This window comes from Phoxinus phoxinus (assembly GCF_949152265.1).
Source record: "Phoxinus phoxinus genome assembly, chromosome: 23".
Taxonomy (NCBI): Eukaryota; Metazoa; Chordata; class Actinopteri; order Cypriniformes; family Leuciscidae; genus Phoxinus; species Phoxinus phoxinus.
The window spans coordinates 13197199-13223365 of NC_136898.1; the positions used below are offsets into that span (position 1 = coordinate 13197199).

At 38.5% G+C, this 26167-nt stretch overlaps 1 protein-coding gene across 1 annotated transcript in view; it reads left to right on the forward strand.

Annotated features, from left to right (window-relative positions):
* The window catches only part of dchs1b (dachsous cadherin-related 1b), a 100033-nt gene that overhangs the window by 56529 nt on the left and 17337 nt on the right, over positions 1–26167 (forward strand). The window contains exons 3-7 of the mRNA XM_079599511.1: positions 19998–20186; positions 21544–21775; positions 22298–22534; positions 23919–24965; positions 25812–25999. Of these exons, the coding sequence (XP_079455637.1) occupies positions 19998–20186; positions 21544–21775; positions 22298–22534; positions 23919–24965; positions 25812–25999 (1893 nt within the window). The remainder of the gene's footprint in view (positions 1–19997; positions 20187–21543; positions 21776–22297; positions 22535–23918; positions 24966–25811; positions 26000–26167) is intronic.

The following is a 26167-nucleotide window of genomic DNA, read 5'->3' on the forward strand; positions in this document are numbered from 1 at the left end:
TCCTTAACTCCTTATTTGCATCCCATGAGTGAGAATAAGTGTGAGAGAGTGTCAATCCATGCGCATCTCCTACCTCAATAACACATCTCCTGTGTACGTCAGTGACACGAGTTCAGTTAAACCGTGCTGTGGGGAACCAGCAGGTGCGAGAAACGAACATCCACCCAGTACGGGTCCCGTCCCGGGAGGTGACTGCACTGGGGGTCCGTGTTATGTCTACAGGGTTTGATGTGACGGCTGGCTCTGTTTGCAGAGTTGTAACAGATGTGTTTTGTTATAATGGGACTCATAAAGCAACAGTTTTGGGAAAGGATTAATTCTGAGGTAATTTAGTTCTGCTCTCTGTGCAAGGAATTCTGGACTGAACCATGTGAAGAAACACTGCAGCATGAAGAGGGTTTAATTTTCACTGGACATAGGACTTCTACACGTACTTTAAAAATTGAAACAATAGGACTTGTAGCGCCAACTATTCGTGCCTGTCATGTCATACCACAAATATGGCAGTTAAATGCCATGAGGATATTTCAAATCTATAAGGGATTTATTGGTTTAGAGTTGTGGGTGTGATGTACTGAGATGGTATCTTTTGAGTTCATCATAAATGTAAGAAAACAGACAGTGTGAGAGCCTCAAAGGCATCTCTTGTAATTGAGGTCATGATGATGTCATGCTCCTCATCTCTTTTATGAGACACTGACTTTCTACAGCTGGAGTATTTAAGAGCTCTCCTCTCCTCTCCTCTCCTCTCCTCTCCTCTCCTCTCCTCTCCTCTCCTCTCCTCTCCTCTCCTCTCCTCTCCTCTCCTCTCCTCTCCTCTCCTCTCCTCTCCTCTCCTCTCCTCTGCTCTGCTCTGCTCTTCTCTTCTCTTCTCTTCTCTCCTCTCCTCTCCTCTCCTCTCCTCTCCTCTCCTCTCCTCTCCTCTCCTCTCCTCTCCTCTCCTCTCCTCTGCTCTCCTCTCCTCTCCTCTCCTCTCCTCTCCTCTCCTCTCCTCTCCTCTCCTCTCCTCTCCTCTTCTCTTCTCTCCTCTCCTCTCCTCTCCTCTCCTCTCCTCTCCTCTGCTCTTCTCTTCTCTTCTCTTCTCTTCTCTTCTCTTCTCTTCTCTCCTCTCCTCTCCTCTCCTCTCCTCTCCTCTCCTCTCCTCTCCTCTCCTCTCCTCTCCTCTCCTCTCCTCTCCACTCCTCTCCTCTCCTCTCCTCTCCTCTCCTCTCCTCTCCTCTCCTCTCCTCTGCTCTTCTCTTCTCTTCTCTTCTCTCCTCTCCTCTCCTCTCCTCTCCTCTCCTCTCCTCTCCTCTCCTCTCCTCTCCTCTGCTCTCCTCTCCTCTCCTCTCCTCTCCTCTCCTCTGCTCTTCTCTTCTCTTCTCTTCTCTCCTCTCCTCTCCTCTCCTCTCCTCTCCTCTCCTCTCCTCTCCTCTCCTCTCCACTCCTCTCCTCTCCTCTCCTCTCCTCTCCTCTCCTCTGCTCTCCTCTCCTCTCCTCTCCTCTCCTCTCCTCTCCTCTGCTCTTCTCTTCTCTTCTCTCCTCTCCTCTCCTCTCCTCTCCTCTCCTCTCCTCTCCTCTCCTCTCCTCTTCTCTTCTCTTCTCTCCTCTCCTCTCCTCTGCTCTTCTCTTCTCTTCTCTTCTCTCCTCTCCTCTCCTCTCCTCTCCTCTCCTCTCCTCTCCTCTCCTCTCCTCTCCTCTCCTCTCCTCTCCAACTTCCATATTCCTTCTTTGGTGAATCTAATGAAAACTTTCATGAACACCAAAAGACAATACAATTCCCATTATGTAAAAAAAAAGGACATTATATTTTTTAAGCAAACGAAGCGCAATTAAGGGATAATTTACAAATGCCAATTAACCAAATTTTTTACAGTGATAAATCTGGGAATTTTGCTTCTTTCTAAAAATATTAAGACAGACAGTTAATTTGGTCTGTAAAATAATTTATATAAATGTACTTTTATGAAATTAATATTTTAATAATTTTTATGAATATAATAGAGGTGAAAAGTTGTAGCAGTTCATATAGCCTATATATAGTAGGTCTATATATTTAATAAAATAATTTTTAATTCTTGTGTGTGTGTGTGTGTGTGTGTGTGTGTGTGTGTGTGTGTGTGTGTGTGTGTGTGTGTGTGTGTGTGTGTGTGTGTGTGTGTGTGTGTGTGTGTGTGTGTGTGTGTGTGTGTGTGTGTGTGTGTGTGTGTGTGTGTGTGTGTGTGGATTTATCATATGCATTGAAAAATGAAACATCTGTAATGTATAGAAATACATTCATTTCTTTGTGGTTGTTTTGGCGTTTGCTGTAAACACATTTGTTTGGTAATAAGAGTTGGCAGTCGAGGCATCATTTTGTGGTTTGGTCCTCAGGGGACGTTATGTTAAACACTGGTCAGATAAAAGCTTCTTCTCTGGTCCTGATTTCTAATAATCATTAGCATGAGAAGACCAACTGAACAAAAACAAATCAGAGGGCTTCAAAAGGCATCATTTTTGAGAATTACGCCATTTATTTACCCTCCTAAAAAAAATGCAGACACCACTTGGAAAAGTCCGCTTTAAGGTTGAGCGATCCTGCGAGGACAAGGTCTTGATTTAACGTTCCCTCGGACGTTTTCTGCACCCGCGCGCGCATACAAACACACGTGCGCTAGTGCATGCGTTACTCATCTCTCTCGCTCTGCTCCCGGCCCGACTCTCTACGTCCCAGCTGGAGCCTCACGACCTTTGACCCGTACGCTATCTTGCGCTCAGCCGGCGTGTTTTTCTTGGCCATTCCCAGTGCGTTAGGTAGCCAAAAGTGAAGAAAATAAGAGTGCAATTGGGACCAAGCTGGTGTGTGCTGTCTGGAGGATGTTTGTGTGTGTGGGAGGGTGTGCGTCTGTGCCTGCGAGTGCTTTATGATATGTGTGTACGTCTTGTAAGTTTTGTTATGGATGCATATGGGTGCGCAGGAAGTGCTGTACCACTCTGATAATTTATGACCCGTTTTCCACAAGGGAGAGACTTAATTATGTGCTGAGCATTTGGTGTAAACCGGCGTGGTTTGCTTTGATAGTGTCTGTCCGTGTCCAGAGGCTGTGACTATAGGCGGGTGCTTCCTAGACAAGCGAGGTTGTAACGCGTACATCTGGGCAGCTGGGATTCGCTGACAGCTTTATTTCGGTTTGTGTGCCCCTGCTAAGCTCCTCGGAAATCTTTTCTCAACAACAACAGGGCACCCCTGAGGTAACAGGTGCTTTACAAGTATGAATTCTTCCCCCAAACCCCCCTTTGGAGCATATCAGAGGCGCATGTGTGAGGAGGTGGGGATTGATCGGTGAGCATGTGTGCATTTGAGGGGGGGCTGGGGGTCTAAATGCTCAGATCTAATTATAATTTATAGCCAGAGAGAAAATGAGTTCAATTACTCTATAAAATCGACTGAGTGTAGAGAGAGAGAAAGAGAGAGAGAGTGATTTTTTACTGCTCAAAGGTTGTTCGTTCATGGCTCAGGGGATTTAATTCAGTTTTCAGTATCAGAGGTTTCTCCTGAAAAATAGCCAGGAATCAATCAATAGATAACATACAGTAAAGGCCCGTTCGAACCAAGAACAATATAGTTATAGAGATTACTATAACAATATTGGCATTCACACCAGCGAATTATATTGTTCTGTTTATTCTAAGCGCTCACTGCAGTTTTGTCGTGTGCTGCTTTAAATGCTCGAGCTCTTTCAAAAAAGAATGAATTCAGATTTTGAACCATTCATCAGCTAGAAAAAAATTTCAATGATATTGTTTCTCTGTGCCATTATCGTTATAGTTGTGGTTCTGTTTAGAATGATTTTTAGTATATCGTTCTAATTTTAGTAGAAAACGCCACATAGCACCTTTAAAATGAATAGCTGTTTTCCAGTGTACATTATTTTTGGTGTCATTTGAATTTGATGAGACATGTTTGAGTTTGCACTGAATTCTCTGACTTTATAGAAAACGAGTGTCTTGGCAAATGTGAGCACAGTATGAGACATAGTTGAGATCTCTTCTGAACCCCTAGAGGAGACATGTGAGATTACTGAGGGCTGTTACTGAGAACATTCCTGGGACTGAAGTGAAACTCTCCATTTACTCTCCATTTAATCACATTGCTGTCACTGAGAAACAACTGAGATATTAGACATCTAATTAGTTGTTTTTCTTCTATCCTATGGGGAACCTTGACCTGCTTGGAATGTGGTCTGAATAAACTGCGCCTGGTTTTCTCTCCGTACCATCTCTGATTCCATAACTCTCTCCGTAACTCCTTTCTAGTACAAGATAGTTCAAATAAATAATGCCTTGCTTGTTCCACAATCAGCACAATACATTAAAACACAGACCTTCAGTAGTCTGAAAGGGGATGTCTTATCGTTTGAAACAGTTTCAAGAGATCTCCCATCTCTTCATCTGTCTCTCCTTTTCTCTCTGCTCTCCAAACAGTCTTTCCTCCATTAATTCACGTCCTCCAGTTAATGTTCCCCGGGGTACTGATCGTTGATTCATATTCACACAGCTCCTTTGGGACCCTGACTGGGATTTTAACCCTTTACATCATGTGTTATTTTGTATTATGATCAATAAGCTTGGTTCCCCTTTATAAGTCCAGAATAAACAAACGGCGCTTCTATTTCCACACCCACAAAGCTCTTGACCGGTCAATGCAGTGTAAACCAGGTTAACCGAACTATACTGCGCTTTTACAAAAACAAAATCTAGTTATTGTTTGACCGAGAGCAATATGTCACTTTAACCTTGGATTTTGGCGGCTTACACAGTTGTCAGCTATCAATTGGCCGGCATTTATTGTGATTTCTGTGGTCATAAAAGTGTGCGTGAGTCACCTTCTACAATCTGCTGCATGTGTTCACCACGGCCTAATTCAATATGGCTTCCATTAGTCAGATTGGAGGGGTTCTGCTCAAGTGTTTTTCAAGGCCTTAACACTACGCAGAACTCTCAAGGGAGGTGCTTTTTCTCTCCCTTCCCCCCATTTTAGCCTTCTAATCACCCTTTTTCTTCTATTTTACCCCCTTCTCTATGTCTTTCTCTCTTTCTTTCCTCCTCTCTCTAATTTGCATAGTATAAGTGAATCTTGAGCAGCATTTTTGCCTGTGACCTTTCTCTCAACCTTGTTAAAGCATGGATTCATGCACACAATTTAACTTCCTTCACTATACAACTAACAAAAGAAATACTGAATGCTATGACATCTTGAAATTGTGGCTATATATATATAACATTAATGATATTCTAGCAATGATTATACTTGCAATTTATAAAAATGGATCAACATTGTGAATGTAAGGATTGTTAGAGGTGTTTTAGAGGTGATAAGTTCGTTTAATTTCCATGAATAAGTTCAGTCTGTCAGGGTTAGTGAATCAGTTCAATAAATAATTTGCATAATCACTCGGAAATGTTCACCAAAGTCTCCTTATGGGATTTTGAAAAATAACAGCATTTTGTAACTGTATGCTAAAATTTATATATATATATATATATATATATATATATATAACATAAATATAAAATAAACATTTAAAAAATATAAATATGGAAATAAAATGCCCTACAGTAAATTAAATTACAGTAAAGTGCATATTGCAGTTTATTTTTCTGTGTCGTTATATTGTTACATATAAATGAATATTTATGATTAAATATTAATACTAATTTTGTCGTAACACTTTAAACTAAAAATACTTTATATAATATATATTGTGTGATATTATATTTTTGGGAAAAAAAATTTGGGGTCTGATTTTTTTTTTTTTTTCGCTATCTTGCTCAACCCTACATTGTTTAAAGTTTGTTATAATGACATTATATTTTATATGCAATTTTTATATTTATATTATTTCTGAATTATTCATTAAGATGGTATATGTGCAATAGGTCTCTGTATTGTAAGCTCACATCAAAGGGCATTTCACAAAAGCAGAGCTTTGGTTGTGAAATTGTGTCGAGTTTCATATCAAGACTTATTAAAGTAATTTTGGTTCCAGGCAAGAAACAGAGAAACTACCCACAATACCTGTTAACCTCTTAGACACACTTGCAACTCAATGACCAGCCCTTGAACTGACCTCACAGGTTATAGTAGGTGGTCCCATGACTTCTGGAAACGTAAAGTTGTGTTGATGTAGTAGAAAACCAAGAGGAATTCCAGGAATGAAGTGGGTATGAATCTCAAAAGTTGGTCGGTAGACATTTTTCTTTTCTGTGGTGATAGTATGGGAACAAGGTCAAGGGATGTGGTTTTAAATGATTTCCATCTTTCATGGGCCTCAGTCATGGGGTGGTGATAAGACTTGAGTCATTAGCTACATGAGATAGGAAAGCGATGTAGAACTGACCTGCTCGCTCCATACTTCGCTCTGTGTTCGGGTAATTGATTTCAGGCCTCAGATGTTTTTCTTTTTTTTTATGGAACTCTATTTTTTCTACATTCTGTCACATGTAGATGGGACAAGTTATTGTTAGCCTTATTGTTTAACTTTCTCAAGGACTATCCTATATGTTACTATGTTTTCATTTGTTTCTGAAAATGCTTGGCACTGAACATTCTGAAACATGTACTTAACAGATCATGTTTATTACTCTACCCAGTGATTTGAATCTTTGCAGTCAGTTTACTAAAATGTTCACTGAATCATGCAGTGGCCCTTTCTTCAGGTATCATCACCAGTGTGTGTGGATTTTTTTTTTTTTTTTTTTTTTGCTGTTGAATCATTCACTCAGCTGATTTAAAAAACTTTTTTTTGGACTGAAACAAATCGGATTATCCTTTATTAATTTATTTGTCCCTACAAAAGACTGCAGAAAGAGTGTTAAGCATATAGCATCAACATAAATCTATATTTTCCCCCTCCATTTTTCAACCTTTAGGCACTGACTGTTAGCAAGCTATAGAAAAAATGGCACAAAAATAGCATAAATAATCTTTTTATTTACGTCTTTGTAAAATTTTTGCCCATTTGTAATTTGTTTGCTTTGTTTTGAACAAGACTGACTCTCAAACTGACCAAACATCATGTCTCCTGTTCAGACAGATGGAATGAAAATGACTCGTTCGCTAAAAAGATTCATTATGGATTCAAGAAAAGTTTTCAAAGAATATACAATGTACACTGTGATTATTCTTCACAGAAAATCACACGATATTGAAATCCATGCTCTGATGCTTTAGCATTTTTCACTCTCATTGTGTTCCCATAATTCTCTCTAATGAATGCGAGTTGCCCGTTCCCTCTTTTCACACAGTTTTCATTTGCAATGCTCGAATGAAACCATAATCTCATGACCTCCCTGGCTCATAGATGCCCTGCTAGTTCAACACTACCTCTAAACTCACATGACACTGAATTGGGTTTGATGTTTCACCCCAAACTTAACAAGCAAATGTGAGTTTGTATTACAAACTCACCCTTGCTTTCTAAGTTTGGGATATGGAGATGAAGCCAACATGTTAGTTATCCACAGTTTAATGAGGTCAGGCAGAGCCCCTGACCCTCTGACTAAAGCAAGTGACATCATGCCTCAGGATATCCCTCTTCCTAATTGAATTTATTTGCTTCTATGAAAAGAGATGAGCGGAGGCCACAGAAGTTTGTGCATGCGTTTTATTTAAAGATAACAGGTGGTCTCTCATTGTCTGGCTATGTGGCATGTGTCACCGTCCAAATGAACAGCTCATTTTAGATGTAGTGAAAGGATTGCGTTTGCAGCTTAGCAGCCAGGGGTCAGGGGTCGACCTAGCGGCTGACAAAGAACTGGACGACATCTTGCTGACCTATGACCTTGACCCTTAAAAGGTCCACGGGCCATGACCAGAGGCAGTGTGTGTACCCCTGCAGGTGGAGGATGTAAAGTTAGTGTTAGTTAAGTTAGTTCAACATGACAGGATATGTCAGCTGATCAAATTAAACAGACTTGTATTGAAAAATGAAACGGGTCACTTTTAAAATAAACAAACTCAAAATCACTGTGAAAACAAAATGGACCTGGTTTATACTTTCTGTGAATGATTCATCTACACACATTATTCAAAAGAAAAAATACTTAAATGTAATTAATATAAACAAAAGTTTGGGGTCAGTAAGTTTTTTCTGTGTTTTTGAAATAAATATTTTATTTTCACCAAAGCTGCATTTATTTTATATCAAAAATATAGTACAAACAGTAGTGTTGTGAAATATTATTATAATTTAAAATAACTGTTTTTTTATTGTAATATATTTTGTATTGTGAAATGTTTATTCCTGTGATGCAAAGCTGAATTTTCAGCATCATTACTGTCTTTAATGTCACATGATCCTTCAGAAATCATTCTAATAGGCTGATTTGCTTCTTGTTGCTGATTACATCACGTTGCAGAAGTAAACCGGGTAGCAGATGGCAATTCACATTGACTTAGTATATAGTGGACAGTTACAAAAGATAACAGTAGGTACAGTAGGTAGGTAGGTAGTACTTTATTGATCCCAGTTGGGACATTAAAGTGCATTATCAGGAATACATGAAAACAGTCAATTACTCACAGTACACACAAAACAAACTATACACGTATAATAAATAAACAAATTGCCATCATCCTGTTTGAAGTAATAAGAAGGACAAATAGAGTAAAATACAAATAAAAACCTGTCAGCAGTAATTCATATTTTATGTCTGATAATTAACTGCAGCTATATGATGGGTGTATAGTGACCTAATTCTAGATTGAATGGTTCATGATTAATGATACCTCGGCACATGATAGATGTATTGTAAAGTCTCACAGCAGTAGGCATAAATGTAGCGTTCTGTTGCACCGTGGATGGATCAGTCGGTTGCTGAATGTAGTCATATTAACCCTAATGAGGGTTAATAAACCCTGTATTACTTCTTTTTTTGTGGAACACATAAAAAGTGAGACATTTGAAAAATGTTTCAGCATGTTTTGTCCATACAAAAGCAGGGTCCAATGTTACTTGTTCATTGACTTTCATTGTATGGATAAAAATGGTTGAAACATTCTTTAAAATAACTTTTTTTGTGTGTGTTCCACAGAAGAAAAGAAAGTCATACAGATTTGAGATGACATGAGAGTAAATGATGACAGAATTGATAGTTTTTGTGAACTATCCCTTTAAGAAGAATCAACCCAGAGTTGTTTTCCAGAAAATAATGCACTTTCTCCATACAGTCCTGCAAATAATGGCCAAAAAGTCTTACAGATACTATAATGCTACAATAAAAAACTGACATTCACATAAACTTTTTTTATTTCTCTCTTGGGGTTCAGAATGATTTACCTGAGGCCTGCATACCTTAATAACTCAATAAGCTTAAAGACTCTTGGTGCTCTGTGCGTTTAAGTTCAAGTGATACCGTATGGAGAACAGGTCCATGTTTTGGGGGAGAGCACAGTTTGTCTGCCCATGTTTATGGGGCTTTGACAGCTCATGCTTATCCACTGAACTCCCCCAGACCGGAGAGGATGTTGAGTTATAGCTCCGCCCCTTTTCTTAAACCCCTTCCCTTCCACTCTTACTCGGCCCATCCTCCCCCATCCAAAAGAGCTGTTGTGAGGCATATGACTAAGATACTGCTGTCACAGTGGCGACTGCATTGAAAGGCATTGTATATTAGGGTCAGTTTATGCTGCACTAATGTTGTTTGGGTTTCGGGTCGCCTTGTAATCAAGACCACGCCATCCGAGAGGAGACGGAGAGTGGGGAAGTTGGGATGATGATGCTATGTTTCTTCCCTTCTTTCCTCTCCTCTCCCTTGTTTTTCCCCTCCATCCTCATTCCCTTTTCCTTAGGGCTGGGATCACTTAGTGTAAGAGTGTTGAGATGTGAGGTTTGTGCCATTCAAGGTCAGGGGTCGGGGGACGTATTGGAAGGAGAACAGCGTTCTTCTAGTTTCTGGCCTGTACTTTGTCAGCATCACTGAGGTAATATCAATAAATCAACGGGCTTGTACTCATATTATGGGCAGGAAACGGTTATAAACTACTGTGTGCTTCAAGTATAAGCAATGTTTTCATTGAACTGTTTTTTTTTTTATCCCAGTAGAACATGTTCCTACAGTAGATCAACATTCATACTTTCATCAAGACATTTACATCAACCAATCAGTACTTTAACACTAAAATCACAGGGATTTGACTGCGTGATAAGAATATTGTTGAAGAAACGCACTAAACCAGTGTTTGAATAGATACGTTGCTTGTTAGCTTAGTTTAGTGAAGCTACCATTGACAGTTTGGTTGATGGGTCAGTGTTCAGCACATGCTATTGTTCAAAGTTTGGGTCAGTAAGATTATTGAATGGTTTTGGTTAATCAAATAAAGTACAGTAAAAACTGTAACATTGTGAAATATTATTACGACTTAAATAAGCGTTTTCTATTTTAATATATTGTAAAATGTAATTTATTCCTGTGATGGCAAAGCTGTCAGCATTATTTTAATGCTGCAAAATAATGCTGCAAAATTTTCAGCATTATTATGCTAATATACTGATTTGGTGCCCAAGAATCATTTCATCTTGTTATAAATCTTGAAAAAAAGTTGTGCTGCTTACATTTTTTTCTGGAAACGCTTATAAAAAAATCAGGGTTTCTTTAATGAATAGAAAGTTCCAAAGAACAGTATTTCTTTGAAATACAGTATAAACCTTTTGTAACATTATACATGTTTGATTAATTTATAATGCTCAATTTGATCAATGTAATGTGTCCTTGCTGAATAAAAGTACAAATTTATAACAAAAAAAGTACAAAAGTACATTTCTAAGAACTTAGCATGTGTTTTTAAAATTCGACATGTGCTAAAAGAAGTCTTGCTTGTCCTAGACACTCTTATTTGTCATTGACCCTGTTATAAAATAGTTTCCCTTATGTTATCCCTGTACAATATAAGAAACATTTTCCTTGCGATTACATGCTCCTCTCTTGAATAAGTGGTAATGACATTCTGGATTTTTTTTTAGTAGTGCTATAATCAGTGTGCATGTATAGATGAGTGCGCGCTGTCCCAGGCCGATGAGGAAACCCTAGCCAGATCTGGGAGAGCTCTTGCCTCTCTCACATTCATTAGAGGCCTAGCGGGGATGCTAATCAGCCTGCATTTAACGGGATTGGTCCCCAGGCTCCATCAGAACAATCACATGAATCCACTTTACAGTGCCTGGGATAGTAAGGTAGATGTGCTCAGCTGCATTTTAGGATACGTTGTTAACAATTCATACAAAAGACAAGTGACCGTATAAGAGGAAAAATCAAGCGTTCTCTCCCAATGCATTCTGACTTTGCCAGAAAGTTGGAAGTAGGCAGAAAATATTTTCTAAAAGGGGTATTGTGATGTTCCAATGAGCACATCGCCCCCTAAACAGAGTACACGACCGTTTCCAAACCTCAGTAGAGGAATGAGTTATGTATAACATGTTTGTGCTTTTCTCGTCTGTGTACATACTTCTGCCATGAAATACAAATTGGAAGCAACCAACACGAATTGCATACACTTCAAAAGCATACACAAGTCTGGAAGGAAGACCCAGGCCAGATCCCACAAACTGTGTAAAAGGAAAATAAGACTCTTGTGGCATCTTGCAAAAGCTGTAGGGAGGAGAAACATCCACACTGTACCCTTCCTTCATTGTAAAACCACTAAAATACAGCCTTTTATATTCTCTGTAGTGATGCATAGCTCAGGGCCTCGAAGCGAGATGCTCTTGCCCATAAATTGTCTTAAAGGTGCAGCGCGTTACACAAACAGCACTGAGTGGAGTTCGCCAGTGCGGTTTGCAGTTGTTGAGACATAGACCCATTGAGAAAGAGAAGTGGTTGGAATCTGTCTGCTCTCATCTGTTGCCAGTTTGGAGAACGTTCTGGATTGTCCCTGGTCCATCACTGTCCGACTTAATTAGTTTTCTAGCATGGAAATTAAATTTCAATGACAATGTGTTCTGGAAGTAATGAATTTTCATTCACTAAAGAGTCATAAAGAAGCATTTCTCCTTCTTATTTGGTTTGTCTCTGGGTTTATGCTTTTGTATTCCTAATTTCCCAGATTCGAGTAGCATTTTGACAAGTACAAGGCGACCTTTGGGTACAGTATGGGTACAGAGAGGCAGGAATACTACATTATGATTGTCATTTTAGTTAGTTGTTTAGTACAGAGCCCCTAAAGGGACACGGTGATAAAAACTATTTGATGGGAGAAAAAAATATTTCAATGCTTTTGCGTTCTCTCACAAAAAAACTCAAGAGTTTTGCGAGCAATGCAGTTTCTCAGGGAAACGTAAACATTAGGCGAACAAATGGAAAGTTTCTTGGAAGAACACAAAACATTTGTGAGAGAACGCAAAAGCGTTGATATATTATTATTATTTTATCTCATATATTTTTTACTTCACCATGTAACATCAGGGGCTCCGAAAGTTTCGGGTCCCAAGTTAACACTGGACAAGTTGCAAATGAAAAAGTAGGTTTTTATGATATTTATGGATTTGTTAGAATATTAATGTTTTCTTCCTTCTCCATAACTCCGTGGCCACACAAATGTAGAATATTCCTCACATTTTAATATCAATTAATTGTCAATTATATTAGAGTATAGTCAGCTATTTAGTAAAGCATTAATGAACAGAATGGTTTGCGGTCTCATTGGATTAAAGAACAGCCACAGGTTTGCTCCAAAATAACCACCTCGCTTTCACCACTTCTTATAATAGACCTCATATTTTAGCAGTGGCATATGAGTGCCAGACCAACTTCCTCTTTGAACTGCCATTTGCCATAGTGTGGGAGGTTCTGGTTCCGTCTGGCATTCATAACACTAGATGCCAGTTAAAGGCTCCCATTAATATGTAAGACTGATGGTGGTTAGTCTGGTTTTAATGTCTCTGTGTGGTGGTTAATGATATATTGAATAGGAAGTTTATTTATATATATATATATATATATATATAGTATGACAATTGAGTGGTCTGGTACTATCTGGCCTTCATAACACCATATGTCAGTTAAGGGATTCCATTAATTGCTAAGACTAGTGATGGTTAGTCTGGTTTTACATTCTCTTTGTGATGGTTAATGATATGTTGAATATGAAATGTTAGGGTTTTGATTTATGAGCTGTATTGATCTTGATCCATTATTCATGTTGCCAAGGGAATGGACTATTTAAAATATTTAAATTACCAAACCAATCCATATTTGCAGAGTCCAGACCCTCCCCTGAAGGGGGAAAAAAACTTGTTAGATCTATTTTGAATCATTACTTTTTGTAAATATATTTAAATATTGATCTAAAGATCAATACAGTTTAAAACAGTAAATTCTGCAAAGTGGTCCATTTTGTTTGTAGACCGTTTTACTTTTTCTTTAGAAGAAGATATTTAAGAATGTTTCAACTGAATAAATAAGTTAATAAGTTGCTTGCTGTGCCTCACAAATGCTCAAATTCAATACAGAGACCATCACATGTAGCTTTTACTGTCTGGATTCCTAATCCAGATCTAAGCATATGTCGAGATACATTAAAACTGTGACATATACATACAGTAAGAGTGCTTGGAAATGATTTAATCTTGAATCAAACATACTGCCACCACTCACAACCTCTTTGAAAAGGATCGGCAGAAAGGTCCCGGTGAAGGAAAGGACATCTAGCTTAGCTCTCAATGAATCACATCCAAAGCACTGCTGCTTATCTTGATATAGACCTGAGACATTGTAGTAGTGGATTTCCTCAGTTTCTTTTACTTATTCTGACCCCTGCGATTTTTAAAAGAGGCAGATTCCCTTGGGAACGAAACGAGAAATCGGAGATTGGCCAGGTGATCTTACATTACAGATATCAAGGTTGTGTGCATTAGCGAGAAACTCTATAAGTTTGCTGAGCCATGTAAAAATAACACACATTTGTCTGTTGGACAAGCAGTGACCTGTAATAGATCTGTTGTCTTATCTGAAATTGTTTGTGTGAGCCTGTACTTGGGTCAATGGGTTCATGTGCATTTGAAACGGATGTCTTGCCTTCAGTGTTTAAAAAAAAAAAAAAAAATCATGTTAAAAATGCAGATAAATTACAGTATCAGCCTCTTGACATTGGATGCTAGCAAAAGATAAACTCAAAGATTAATAATTTAGACCACATGTTTGAGACTGTAAGCAATGTAATAACAAACCATTTATTGCACTTGTAAAATTGCAGTGACCCTGGGAAAACCTCAGACAATTTTGTTGTGTTGTTTGCCCTGTAAAATTCACGTATATTTGTCAGCTTGAAACAACTGAAGAAACCACTGGAATTTAGGAAGTGACCATGTACAGTACAATGCAATCACTCACCAGTGTGGTATTATATATATTTACATATTACAGATCTTGTTTAATGCTTGTGAAGTTGTTGAGAGAGTTTGAAAAAGAAATCTATAACTAAATGTCCCCCTAAATACACACACATTCTGCTGTACTTGTTTTGAAGTGTATCTTTGTCCTGGATGTAATTCTTTACCTTTTCTTTACTATGGAGTGCAGTGGGGCGACGTCAGGCAAAATAACATAATGCACATTAGTTGCTGTGATAAATTCAGTAATGCAAGTCAAGATTAATATGAACCTGCGGTTTTACGACTCATGATTTATTGTGCATGTTTTTGAGAGGTTTTAGCGGAAAGCATCTACTGTACCTCATGATCGTTCAGTATATGCAACTCTTCAATTACAGTTTTGCTCCTCTAATCAGAGTTCATCTGGTTAGTTATGGCAGTGTTCATCCTCCTGAGAGGTCTGCAACCCAAGAAAGCCATGAATTACGGCATATGGTGTTAAGTACTTTCCGGGAGCGCTTTTCCCAAGAGCAGCTCTGGATAGGGAATGGATGAGTCTCTACGGCAGAGCACGGCTTCATCCAGACAGAATTATTGCAATACTTTTGCACAAGTCTCTGATTAAACTGTAGAGTTTGGTAATCGCAGAAAGACTAAGTGGCGTTTGAAAGTTGTAGTTGCTTGTTGTGGGCTGAATGTGTCTCGACACTATTGATCTGCTGTGAAAAGCATGGCGAGTTAGTGATTTGTTTCTTGTGACGTTGAGAAACCCTCGGTGTCTGTCGTTTAATTTATTGATGAATAAGGGGTGGAGTGATGCAGATGGGAATTCTGGTCAGGACTGTCAGATTGATTGATGCCAGAATGGCCGATGGATTCTTGCACGTGTGCAGAAATGCTAGACAGCTTTACATTTAATTGGCACTGATGAGTGTGCAGAAAATCCTGGCGTCCCACTTTCAGTCTGCAGACTCGCTGACCTTTTTCTCTCTTGTGAAGTGTACAAACTGTTCGGAAGTTCAGCTGAAAAATAAATATATAGATTTTATATTATAATGTATATTTTATATTTATGTATTATTTAATGAATTATTTGTGTAATTGTTAATAAATTAAATAAATACATTTGTATAATTTCGTGTTATATATATATATATATATATATATATATATATATATATATAATTTATATATCATTTATTTATTACAAACAACATACACAGTGTATATTATTGTGTGTGTGTGTGTGTGTGTGTGTGTGTGTGTGTGTGTGTGTGTGTGTGTGTGTGTGTGTGTGTGTGTGTGTGTGTGTGTGTGTGTGTGTGTGTGTGTGTGTGTGTGTGTGTGTGTGTGTGTGTGTGTGTGTGTGTGTGTGTGTGTGTGTGTGTGTGTGTGTGTGTGTGTGTGTGTGTGTGTGTGTGTGTGTGTGTGTGTGTGTGTGTGATTTCTATTATTTGTTTATTGTTTTAAAATGTATTATTACACAAACAGAAAATATTGGACATACATTAAATTAGTTTATAATATTTTGTATGTATGTATACACAAACAAAATATACAAATTAATTTAATAAATGTAAAGCTTACACAAATAATAGAATAATATAAGACGATACAGTATATAATTATATAGCCTATGTAATTGAGATTGACATCTGATAATGTTCTTATCTGCTCACTTACTAGTTTTATTTATAACACAAATAAAATAGAAGATTTTAAAGAATGTTTCAACTGTTTTTGTCTGTATAAAGTCCAAATATTATTTTGGAACCCATTGATTGTCACATGGACTAAAACAGTTCCATATATCAATATCTCTTTAGAGAAAATAAAACAGGTTTAGAACAAAATGATAATGAGTAAAAATAAAGAAAAAAATGTTCTTGTAATTTTCGCAGCTAAGTTGCATACAGATTTTGTGCACTGTCCGAGAGTGTGAAGAACGGATGTGCTGCTCTCATTCCCCTGCCAATATCAACTCTTTCCCCGCAGATAAGACCTCCACCCCTCAAGCCCCAAAGGGGCCGAGACGCCTCCCCGGGCCCCTTAATGCTTTTCTCACCTGCGACCTGTTTATTGGAGAAGGTTTCTTTCACCCTCCCAACCTCACAAACACACACATTCAGTTGAACCCTCTAGACCTTCATGCCCCATTACCACACACACCTGATCAAATCATCCACAGCTTAAACACAGTCTTGATGTTTGAATCTTATTGGATTCCTTTTTTTCTTATTCTCTAATGCAGTATAAATGATCTCTAGTCCTCTCTGAAAAAGGGATGGTGTCGAGGTCATGCTCACCAGGTGGGCTAGTCTTGTTTCTATCAGCGTCCTGGGACTAAAGTCTGGCTACCACAGCGTCCCAGGACGAATCATTATCGCAGATGCTTAATCCACTTTACCTAAATATCCCAAAAACACAGGCGTAGGGCTTTGATTTGTTAGAAAGATAGTATTTCACCACACGTAATCCCAACAGGAAATAACAGCGATAATGGTAAAAACAGATGGAAAAGAGTTGACCACTGTGAATATGAGCAGTGGTGGTCTCATTCAAATCGAGATCTGGCTCTGGAGGACATGTTCACTTGGTTTATCACTGCACACATGAGCCATTCCTGTCACCAGAACACCACACACAGCAAGCAGCTACGGCCTTCCAGAAAGGTTCATAAAGTGCTCATGGGAATGCATTGTGAAATGTATTAAAACCATTCTCTGAGCAGGTGTTCTGATTTTGATTTGTAAAAATTGCACCTCAAGATCAGATTTTAAAAGTGACTTGCTCTCCCATGCCAATATCAAGCGGAGATGCAATTTTAAAAGGGGGGGGGGGGGGGGGGATCCATTCTTAATACCGTAATGCATCCAGAATCGTATGAGTTATCTTTACAGTTATCATTCTTGGTGTGAACCGGCCATTAGATTTTTTCCTACCAGTACTGACTATTTAGGTAAGTTGTGCTTTTAACTGCTGGCAACCGGACAGGACAATCCTCTTGCGGCTTTTATACTTCCTGTTTTTACAAAATATTATTGGAATGGGTATGGGAAAAAACATAAGGATCCAAAAAGAAAAATTAGCTTGACCCTGCCATTATGGCCAGATTTCACATCCTCTAGATTGCATTAAAGAACAGGTTTTTGCAGTCCTCATAAATGGCAGCAAGCAACGTGACGAAACTTCTTCCAGAGCCAACCGTATTAAATATTTGCAGGCCCGGCAGAGTCAAAGGTCACTTCCCCTTAATGTTTTGCAAGGAGCCCTTTGTTGTGTTACAGGCACTAGGGTCTACAGGTCTTTATGGAGTTGATGAATGGCAAGTTTTGTGGACCACCAGAGTAATATTGTTTACAGAGAGCATCATGGTGGGAGAGGGGTCACAGCATAAAGCAGAGTTGAGGGGTCGTGACCTCAACCTTTCCGGTAGCAGGAGCCCTGTTGAGGAGCCGGAGATTCTTAAGTTCTGTATCTTCTGTTTTTACCATGTCAGGACTGTAATGTGAATCAGCTGTACAGCTGCAGTTATACTGCCGTGACAATAAGAAGATTATCTGTGGTGGCGTGTGTGGAAATGTGATTGCGGTGTCTTTAAACTTTTTTGCTGTTTTATGAGGTCAGCCGATTTACTAGCTGCAAAATAGCAATTTTATATAAACTATAATTCTTAATTTCACGGCTATCTGAATGCTTGATTCTGAGAGATCAGTTGCTGCAGTAAAAAAATGTTTGTAATGACCATTAAACTGTATAATTGTCTGTTTTTGTTACCATGGTTTACCATCTCTTGTATCATTCTGTAGGCCTAGTCTTTTCCTTCTACATAATGAAATAATGTCATATTGAAATTTATTTCATTCCGTTTATTTTCTTACAGTATTTGATAAGTAGCTGTGTAATAAGGATAACACGCAGTTAGCCGGTCATTATCACAAAATAAACCTCTTGAGCGTGATACGAGTCTCCTGATCCCCCTGTCTGGGTTTATATTTTGCGATAATGACCAGACTGTATATTATCCTTTACTTAATATCTTCTTAATGATTATATATGAACTGTTGGAGTAGATTTTGGTAGGAAAACGTAAATTGAAACAGATTTCGGTTGCACTTTATTTCGATAGTCCACTAGACATTCTTCTAACTATAAGTAACTTTTCAACTACATGTCAACTAACTCTCATTAGAGTATTAGTAGAGTTTAGTAGACTGTCGGAAGACTGGTAGGTGTTAGGGTTCTGGTTAGGAGAACAAGTTGACTAGTTGCCAAGTTGGGGGACCAACAAAATAAAGTGTTAGCAAATATTAAGCAGACAGTCTACTAATACTCTAATGAGAGTTAGTTGACATGTAGTTGCAAAGTTACTTCTAGTTAGTAGAATGTCAAAAGTGGACTATCGAAATAAAGTGTTACCCAGATTTTTCCAGTTCATTAGTTATGAACTTGAAAATGACACGGGTTTTCACAAGTTTGTCTTTCCAGCTAATGGACAGTCTTCAGTTAAATGCTTTTCCTTGTTTAAAGGGGAAAATCAAGCTCTAAAAATCAAGCTTGCACATGCAATGTAAAAAAAAAGTGTGTTCATAAAATGTCTTGAATCGACAGAACAGCATTTATTTTAAATATAAATCTTTTGTAACAGTGTAAACGTCTTTACTGTCACTTCTGACAATTTATTGCCTCCTTGCTGAATAAAAAAGTTAATAAAAAATACAAAATTCTTACTTGCCCCAAACTTTTGTAGTGTAATCAATCCTGACTCCTTCTTTTGCATCCAGAAGATTGTGTTTGTCCCGATCCAGACCGCCTCTTACACGTTTTCCGATTGCTTTCCAGCCTTTAAGTTGGTCATATCACCAACATATCATTGAGGTGCAGTACAGAAACTAGTGCACAGAGAGGGCAAGATGCCTAGACAAACAAAGGCTTTTATGATTTGTGGAAGCATTGAGGCAAGAGATCCAAGACATTTTCCCTTTCCTAGCCTTCAGCAACTGCTGTAACAGTCCCTGAATTCTCCTGAGAATATCCCAAATTCTCTCAGTAACATGAAAACACTGTATTCAGTACTGCATGGCTGCATATGGTATGTATTTGATGAATCTACGCTTCTGTCCTCACATTAACGTTGCCATAAATTGGCTAAAGCCCGTCCTGAACTCAAGACCAGATTTTTCCACCTATGGCGAAGCCCATTAGTTATCTTCAACCAGTTATCTCCACCTCATCACTTGGAGTCTCCATCTCTCAGCAACAGTGGCCCTCTTTTCCTAGACGTTTACCCAGGCATTCAAGGGCAGGGAATGTGAATCGTAGAGAGGAGACACTTTTCTCCTTCTCTTTCTGTCTTCTCTTGTTTTCCCACTCCACTGTGAGAGAGTGTTGAGACAGGTGTGGCTAAGAACAGACCGGCTGCCAGTAAATCCATGGTACTATCAGCTAGAGGACAGAGAGAAAGAAATTACAAAGGGATGGGGATTTACGTCTGGAGTGTCTTGGTTATTTAACGGGGGTATACCGAAGTCTCAGCATTCATTTATGAATTATTTTAATGAAAACATGTTAAGACCTCTGAATCTTGTTCTGCTTGCTCTCTCTGAAGACGAGGGTTTATGACATGAGTCGACTATAATTCTGACAACGTTCTCTGTTTGTGCTCCACAGGTAAAAGCAGATGATGCAGACGGTGGGTCGTTTGGGGCCATCACGTACTCGATTGGATCCGGGCCTGCTAGTGCTCCACCCAGTCAGTTCAGCATCAACAAAGAGACTGGACAGATCTGCACCAGCGTGGCTTTGGATCGAGACGAAGGATCAGACAGTTTCGACTTCACTGTCACTGCAACGGACGGGGTGAGGGAATTAGTTTGCGCCTGTGTTCTGGGTTCAATACAACAAGTTATGATCAACTGATATTTGTGGCATAATGTAGATGCCACAAATAAAAAGAGGAAAGGGGGGGGGGGGGTGTATATATATATATATATATATATTTATTTATTTTTGTAGGGGGTTAAGGCCAGATATTTGAAGTTGTTCTCATACTTCTTATGATCGTTTTAGTTGTTATATTGTAAAATTGGGAATAACTTTAGACAAAAGGTTGGAAAGCATTTTTTTGTTCAAATAAAATCATACATGCATATTGTTTTCCTCTTTTAGCAATACATTGACTATTTTAATATTTACGGATAGGCCCTATTTAGTGTTGTTATTGTTAACTAAAACTATTACATTGTTTTCAGTAATTGAAGTAAAGCTAATATATATATTAGTATATATATATATATATATATATATATATATATATATATATTTATTTATTATATACTAATAAATAACTTAAGTGCTAAAATGACTTACAAAATTTATACAACTTAAACTAAAATGAAAACTACAAATATAAAAGAATATATTAATAAATACTATAAATAATACTAAAATAACAGACTCGTAGCTCTTTTTTTTCTTTTTTTTTAAGAAAAGGAGGGAAAAGTCATTTACAAGTATTCAATTATTTTTGTGGTATTCAACATTATGCCACAAGTGCTGTCGATTGAACTTAACCTCAACCCGCAATATTCCTTTAAGACCCACATTGTATGTTAGTGTCCAAAAATGTGAGACCACTTGGAAAAATGCTGGTCATTAATACATTTAATATGCTTTTTAACTGTTTGGGGGAAACCTGATCCATTTGGAATTATACAATGCAGCTTTAAAGTTGAAAACCCTTTAAAAACCTCAATGCAGAAGCATAAAGTTTGATTAAAAAAAGACCATAAGTTCTGTTGTGTAGCACCTAGATGCCCGGTCACTCAATTCTTTCTCTCTCAGTTGCCAGTAACAACAATCATGAGCTCTCTAAATGAAAAGGCAATAAACCGCAGTGTCTCAGGGGCACATTTCTGTACATACACACACACACTATTTCCCTTTATAAGCTTATAGCAGTGGCCCTTTTTGTTTCCCATTTCAATTATTAATGCAGCCATAAAATGCTGCCTGTGAAGAGCGAGCAGGCCGACTGCAGTACATACTAGCTCACTGGCCTCTCGTAACCTGGGAAGGCAATTATATCCCACTGCGAAGTATTCTTCTGCATTATTACACACAAGAAATCATCAAGATTGATTCGATAGTAGTGTGACAGTATGCACAATCCTGTCGTCGTTATCGTCAGTAATATAAAATGATATTTTCCCTGCAGGGAGGCCTTGCGTCCTCCGCCTCTGTGAAGGTGTCACTGGTGGACATTAATGACAACAGACCTACATTCTACCCGGTGAACTATGCCGTCAGCTTGAGCACACAAAGCACACCCGGGACCTCCGTTGTCAGGGTAACGGCCCACGACCCAGATGCTGGTGCAAATGGTAAAGTGACATATCACACTGTCCCTGGTGGAGGATCCAATTTCTTTACCCTCAACAAGGACACAGGTATTTCAATCAAATTAATTTCAATTCATTAAATTAATATTCATTATTAATTTAATGTATTATTTGGTGTTTATTAGACTATTATTACACACACACACACACACATGTATGCATGTATGTATGTATATATATTAATAAATTATTCTATATTATTATTATTTATGTTAAATGGAGTATATTAAATTACTTTTACATTAAACTAATAATTCAATCAATTCTAAATGACTTTGAAAAGCATTATTTTCAATGTATGACTTTCTTCCTTGCTTGGAACACAAATGATAAAAAAAAAAATTTCATTTGTGGTGTATTCTTACCTTTAAGGTGATTTTTGAGAATTCCCGTAAAACTTTTTGGCCTTTTCAGTATTCACAACCTGTTGTTAATTCCAGTAATCGCTTGTCAGATTGGCTGACTGAACTTGCTCATCCGTATCCTTATATTTAATATTCACAGTCTTCAGGACTGATCATAGCCTATATCTCGTTTTATTCTATTCTCACTGCATTTTTTCGCTGTTAGGTGTGATCTCTCTGTCACGCTCGCTGCATGGAAAGGCCAACTCCGTCATCACCATGGTGATCACAGCACGGGACGGAGGCGGCCTCACAGCACCTGTCAATGCCAGAGTGAACATCAGCGTTGTGGCTGGCTCAGTAGCGCCCCCAGTGTTCGAGCAAGCGCAGTACTTCTTCACCGTATCTGAGGACGTGCTCCGGGGAACCGAGGTTGGCGTAGTGAGAGCCAGCGGCAGGAATGGTTAGTTTCAGCATTTTCCATGTTCCGTCTAAAATAAGTAGCCATGTGCTGCTGCATACTTTCGCATAGCTCTGCTAACCTCAGTGCTTTGGCTCTCTGAACCATGAACTGGTGTCGGTGAGACAGTCAAGGGTGCTGAAAAGCCTGATCGGGAATATATTCACTCTCGCTGAGCCAGTTGTGCAAATAGAGCAGCAGCTGCTGCGTGAACCTCATTAAACAGTCACATCCATCACAGATTCCACTCTACCTCATGTTGCTGGAAATTATTATTTGTTGATGTATACTTTCTGATAGCACAGGCATTTCGTTGGGATGTTTAATGAAAAATAATGTAGGATTCTATTAGAAGTACCTGTCTGTACTAGGGATGCACTGATATTACAGTTCTGGCTGATACGGAAGTCAATCATTATTAAATGACTGATATTAAAATTTGATACTGTTTTGTCCAAATAAATGGTGAAGTAAAATACAAAAAACTAAAACACAAATGAATTTAGGCATCACGTCATTATAATTGATATTCATTTTGAGATATGATAAAGACACATTTAAATACATTTTACACTGTTGTCAAATTAATAACATTTTAAAGATTAACTTTAAGTGAGTGTTCGATAATGGAATCTTCCTAATGTAATAATTGGGGAATTGTGAAAATATGGAAAAATTTTATGTTCAATTAACAATCTGATATATCCAATATAATCTGATAAATAAATACATTTCTTATATCGTCCAACAACCAATGTAGTACCTACACTACCATTCAAAAGTTTTGGTTCTGTACGAATTTTTTTTTTTTTTTTTTTAACTTTTATTCCACATTAAATTAATCAAAAGTGACAGTAAAGACTTGATTTTTTCCCAAAAGAAAACAAATACTGTTCTTTTGAACTTTCTATTCATCAAAGAAACCTGGTTCCACAAAAGTAACTGTTTTCAACATTGACATTAATAAACATATTTTTTGAGCAGCAAATCATGTGACACTGAAAATAGTAATGATGCTGAAAATGTATCTTACCTTCACAGGAATACATTACATAGAAATACATTTTGACTGTATTTTTGATCAAATAAATGCAGCCTCATTAAGCAAAAGAGACCGACCCCAATCTTTTGAATGGTAGTGTACTGAATATGTTTTGCATCCCTAGTCTGTACCTTTCATTCATCGTTTTTCCCAATTTTCATTTTCATAGAGTAGTGTAAAAGTTAAAGATCCGGGTTTGTAACCAAAAGGTTGAATCACTGAAGAGATGATCCATGAATCATTACCAATAATTCCATAAGAACATTGTCATTGTAATGCATTTACAAAGTCGCTTTAGATTAAATCACTGCTTACGTATCTTATCCCATCACTCTCTCGTTCCAGGAGTCTCTAAGGATGTCACCTACACTATCTCTGCTGGGGATCCAGATGGTTATTTCATGGTAGACCCGGAAACTGGAGCACTTAGAACAAGCCTTCCTCTGGACCATGAGTCACGTCCCTTTTTCGACTTGGAAATTCAAGCGCGCAGCGGTTCCCCTCCAGCTTTTGGAGAGACGCGTGTTCGGGTCACCGTAGCAGATGTGAATGACAACGCTCCCATATTTTCCCCATCATCCTCTGAGTCTCTGCTCCTACTAGAGGCCACGAAAATGGGTACTGTTGTGTACCGCGTGCAGGCTGAGGACCGCGACTCAGGCCCTAATGGACAGCTGAGCTTTGACCTGATGACGGCAGGAGGGCAGCGCACTTTTGGCGTGGAGCGCAGCAGTGGGGAGATCCGACTAATTGGGAGTCTGTCGTACGACAGCGTTCCTCGCTATGACCTCCAAGTGATCGCAAAAGACAGCGGCGCACCTCAGCTTAGTGCTACGTTCAGCCTGGTGGTCCACATCCAGGCGGAGAACGACCAGGGTCCCGCGTTTGACACGATGACCTACCGTGTGGAGCTGAAGGAGAATTCACCACTCAACACAAACTTCTTACAGGTCCGGGCACTCAATAGAGATCCCAATGGAAATGGAGGGTCATCCAGAGGTTCCACGCCATCTTCCACACTGGCTTACCGGCTCCGGCCTGATGGGGACGCAGCAGGATTTGGGATCGCCCCGGACAGTGGTTGGCTTTTTGTTAAGAGCGCTTTGGATCGAGAGGCCAAGGATATCTACCTGCTAACTGTGCTGGCCACGTCTGGAAGCGGGCAGATGGGGAAGACCGGCAGCGCGACGGTCAGAGTTTCTGTGACGGATGAAAACGATAACTCTCCTCGTTTCTCTCAGGAGAGGGTGTTCTTGGCAGTGAGAGAGAACTTGCCTGCAGGAACTGGTTTTGGGAGGGTGTCTGCTACCGATCGTGATGCGGGTCTTAACAGCCGTCTTGCGTACAGACTACTTCACACAGACCGATACTTCCAAATCAATTCACAGACTGGTGAGTTGGAACACAATTCTTCTGGCCCTTCAATGTCATTTGACATTTATACATTTAAGACATTTTCTAGATGAGGGTCTTTCAAACTTTTTGAAGCCAAATATTTTTTATTAAAAAGGCATGTGTAAAGACCCATTTATATTGGGAAAAATAGGGGCGAAAATTGGAAAAATATTTACTTTCTATAAAAAGAATTCTAACCACCATTAAAAGTACTGTTAAATGTATACAGCAGAAAAAAAAACACAACTATGGCTATCAGTAGACTTAGGATTAATATCATCTCAGTCATTTCCAACGGAAACATTTAATTTTTTTAGAAAGCAGAAAGAAACTGTAATGTTTTTAATTAAGTTCTTTTTTACGTTTTTTTTTTAACTTATTTATTTTTAGATTTATCTATTCATAATTTTTTGTGGACTCAACCTTCTGGGTCTGGTTGAAAATCACGGTTGTAGACTCTGTACTGTAACTTTTGACCATAAACTTTTGAAAAATTAGCTGTGTTTATGAATTTATGAAATATAATATTTAGAATATATTTTTATATTTTGTATTAAGTATGTATATTTTACATAACTTTCCATTTAATTTTAGTTTTGTTGTGTGCATTTTTTCTTTTTTAGTATTTCTAATTAGTTTTAATTTGTTTTCAGTTCAGTTGTTCAGTTAACTTTTCAAATTGTATATGAGTTTTTTCATCTAATATTTATGTTCTATGCTTTAATTCAATTTATGAAAAACGATTTTAGTTTTAATAGATTTCAGTTAACAACACCACCACTGAAAATCAATTGCACCATTCTAGACTGAGTATTCTGACTAACTCCTAAATGTCATGTGTAGGTGAAATCAGTACCAGGGCAGCTTTGGATCGTGAGCACCAGTCCAGTTATCAGCTCATTGTGGTGGTACAGGACAGTGGTACCCCTCCACGTAGCGCCACCGGAACAGCCCATATAACCGTGCTGGATGAGAACGACAACGCGCCAGCGTTCAGCCACACGCAGCCTGGCAGGGAGATTCTCATTCAGGCAAGAAACAGACTGGCACAGACTATTTTCAAAGCCTTAAATCAGTGTCATAACATAGGTGCTTGTGTTTATTAAAGCACAGTTTACACATCATAAAAACGTCATTACGTCTGTACATAATATCTTTCAAAAATTGTTTATGTGACCTTGGATACATTCCCACTCTTG